Source organism: Belonocnema kinseyi, chromosome 5, assembly GCF_010883055.1.
Source record: "Belonocnema kinseyi isolate 2016_QV_RU_SX_M_011 chromosome 5, B_treatae_v1, whole genome shotgun sequence".
Taxonomy (NCBI): domain Eukaryota; kingdom Metazoa; phylum Arthropoda; class Insecta; order Hymenoptera; family Cynipidae; genus Belonocnema; species Belonocnema kinseyi.
This window is the reverse complement of record NC_046661.1, coordinates 94,235,439-94,236,562: the sequence shown is the minus strand read 5'-3', so window position 1 is coordinate 94,236,562 and position 1,124 is coordinate 94,235,439. Positions and strand designations below refer to the sequence as shown.

The following is a 1,124-nucleotide window of genomic DNA, read 5'->3' as shown; positions in this document are numbered from 1 at the left end:
GTATTGTTAAATGAAACTTGGCTCCAAAATAAAAATAACTTCTTTCTAAAAAACTTTAACGTCATTCGAAAAGATCGTACCAATCACATGGGTGGCGGTTTAGTAATAGCAATTAGGAAAGACATTCCATTCACTCAAACTCCGTCTATGAAGTTCCGGACCATTTGGATACACGTGCTATTTCTATCCCCTCTAATTGGGGCGAACTCATTATAATTAATATATATAGAAATCCTAGAGCCCCCAATAGCTCTATTGACTGGGACAATTTTTTCAATTCAATTTCAGGACATTTCCCCTCTATATTTATCGGAGGAGACTTCAACTGCCATCATCAATCATGGGGATGCGATGTATCCTCTTCTTTTGGAAACAAATTATTGGAGGCCATTGGGAATTCTACTCTCAGCATTCTCAATGATGGTTCTCCTACATGTTTCACTCGTCCTTACGAAGCCAAATCAGCTATAGACCTCACTATTGTTTCAAGCAACCTCTTTCCTCTTAGTGACTGGAAGTTTGAACAAGACAAAATGGGCAGTGATCATTTCCCGATCTCCACTGCCGTTGGAATTTCTTTCTCTTTCTTCGAGTTCTTCTCTCATAAGTACAACCTAAAAAAGGTTTGTTCGACCACCTTCTATGAAACCTTAAAAGCTGTTCAATTCGATGATGCAGATACGCATGTTACTTTAACTCCTTTCATAGCCCTTCAAACATACTATAACCTCTTTGACCTAATTGATACAGCCCTCCACAGAGCAGGTCCAAAAATAGAAAATAAATCCTCCCGAAATCATCCAAATTCCCCACCTTGGTGGAATGAGGAATGCACCAAACTTGAAAGACAAAGAAAGGCCAAACTTAGCAGATACCGCCACAGGTGCACCTATGAGAACTTTCTGGACCTTCAAAAATTCGAAGCCACTACAAAACGAACCTTCAAAAAAACCAAAATACTAGGGTTTAGATCTTCTTGTGCATCCTTATCTTCAACCTCTAAGCTTTCTAACGTTTGAAATAAAATTCGAGGCTTCAGACATAGATTATTATCTCCTCCCTCACCTACCACTTCCACTGCAAACACAGAAACCGTAACAAAAATGAAGGATTTCATAGAAAGA

The 1,124-nt window shown here is 38.9% G+C and overlaps 1 protein-coding gene across 1 annotated transcript in view; it reads left to right on the top strand.

Moving 5' to 3' along the window:
• Nucleotides 1-864, top strand: part of LOC117173780 — a 1,265-nt gene extending 401 nt beyond the window's left edge. The window contains exons 2-3 of the mRNA XM_033362422.1: nt 289-623; nt 751-864. Of these exons, the coding sequence (XP_033218313.1) occupies nt 289-623; nt 751-777 (362 nt within the window). The 3' untranslated portion in view covers nt 778-864. The remainder of the gene's footprint in view (nt 1-288; nt 624-750) is intronic.
• Nucleotides 865-1,124: the final 260 nt, after the last annotated feature.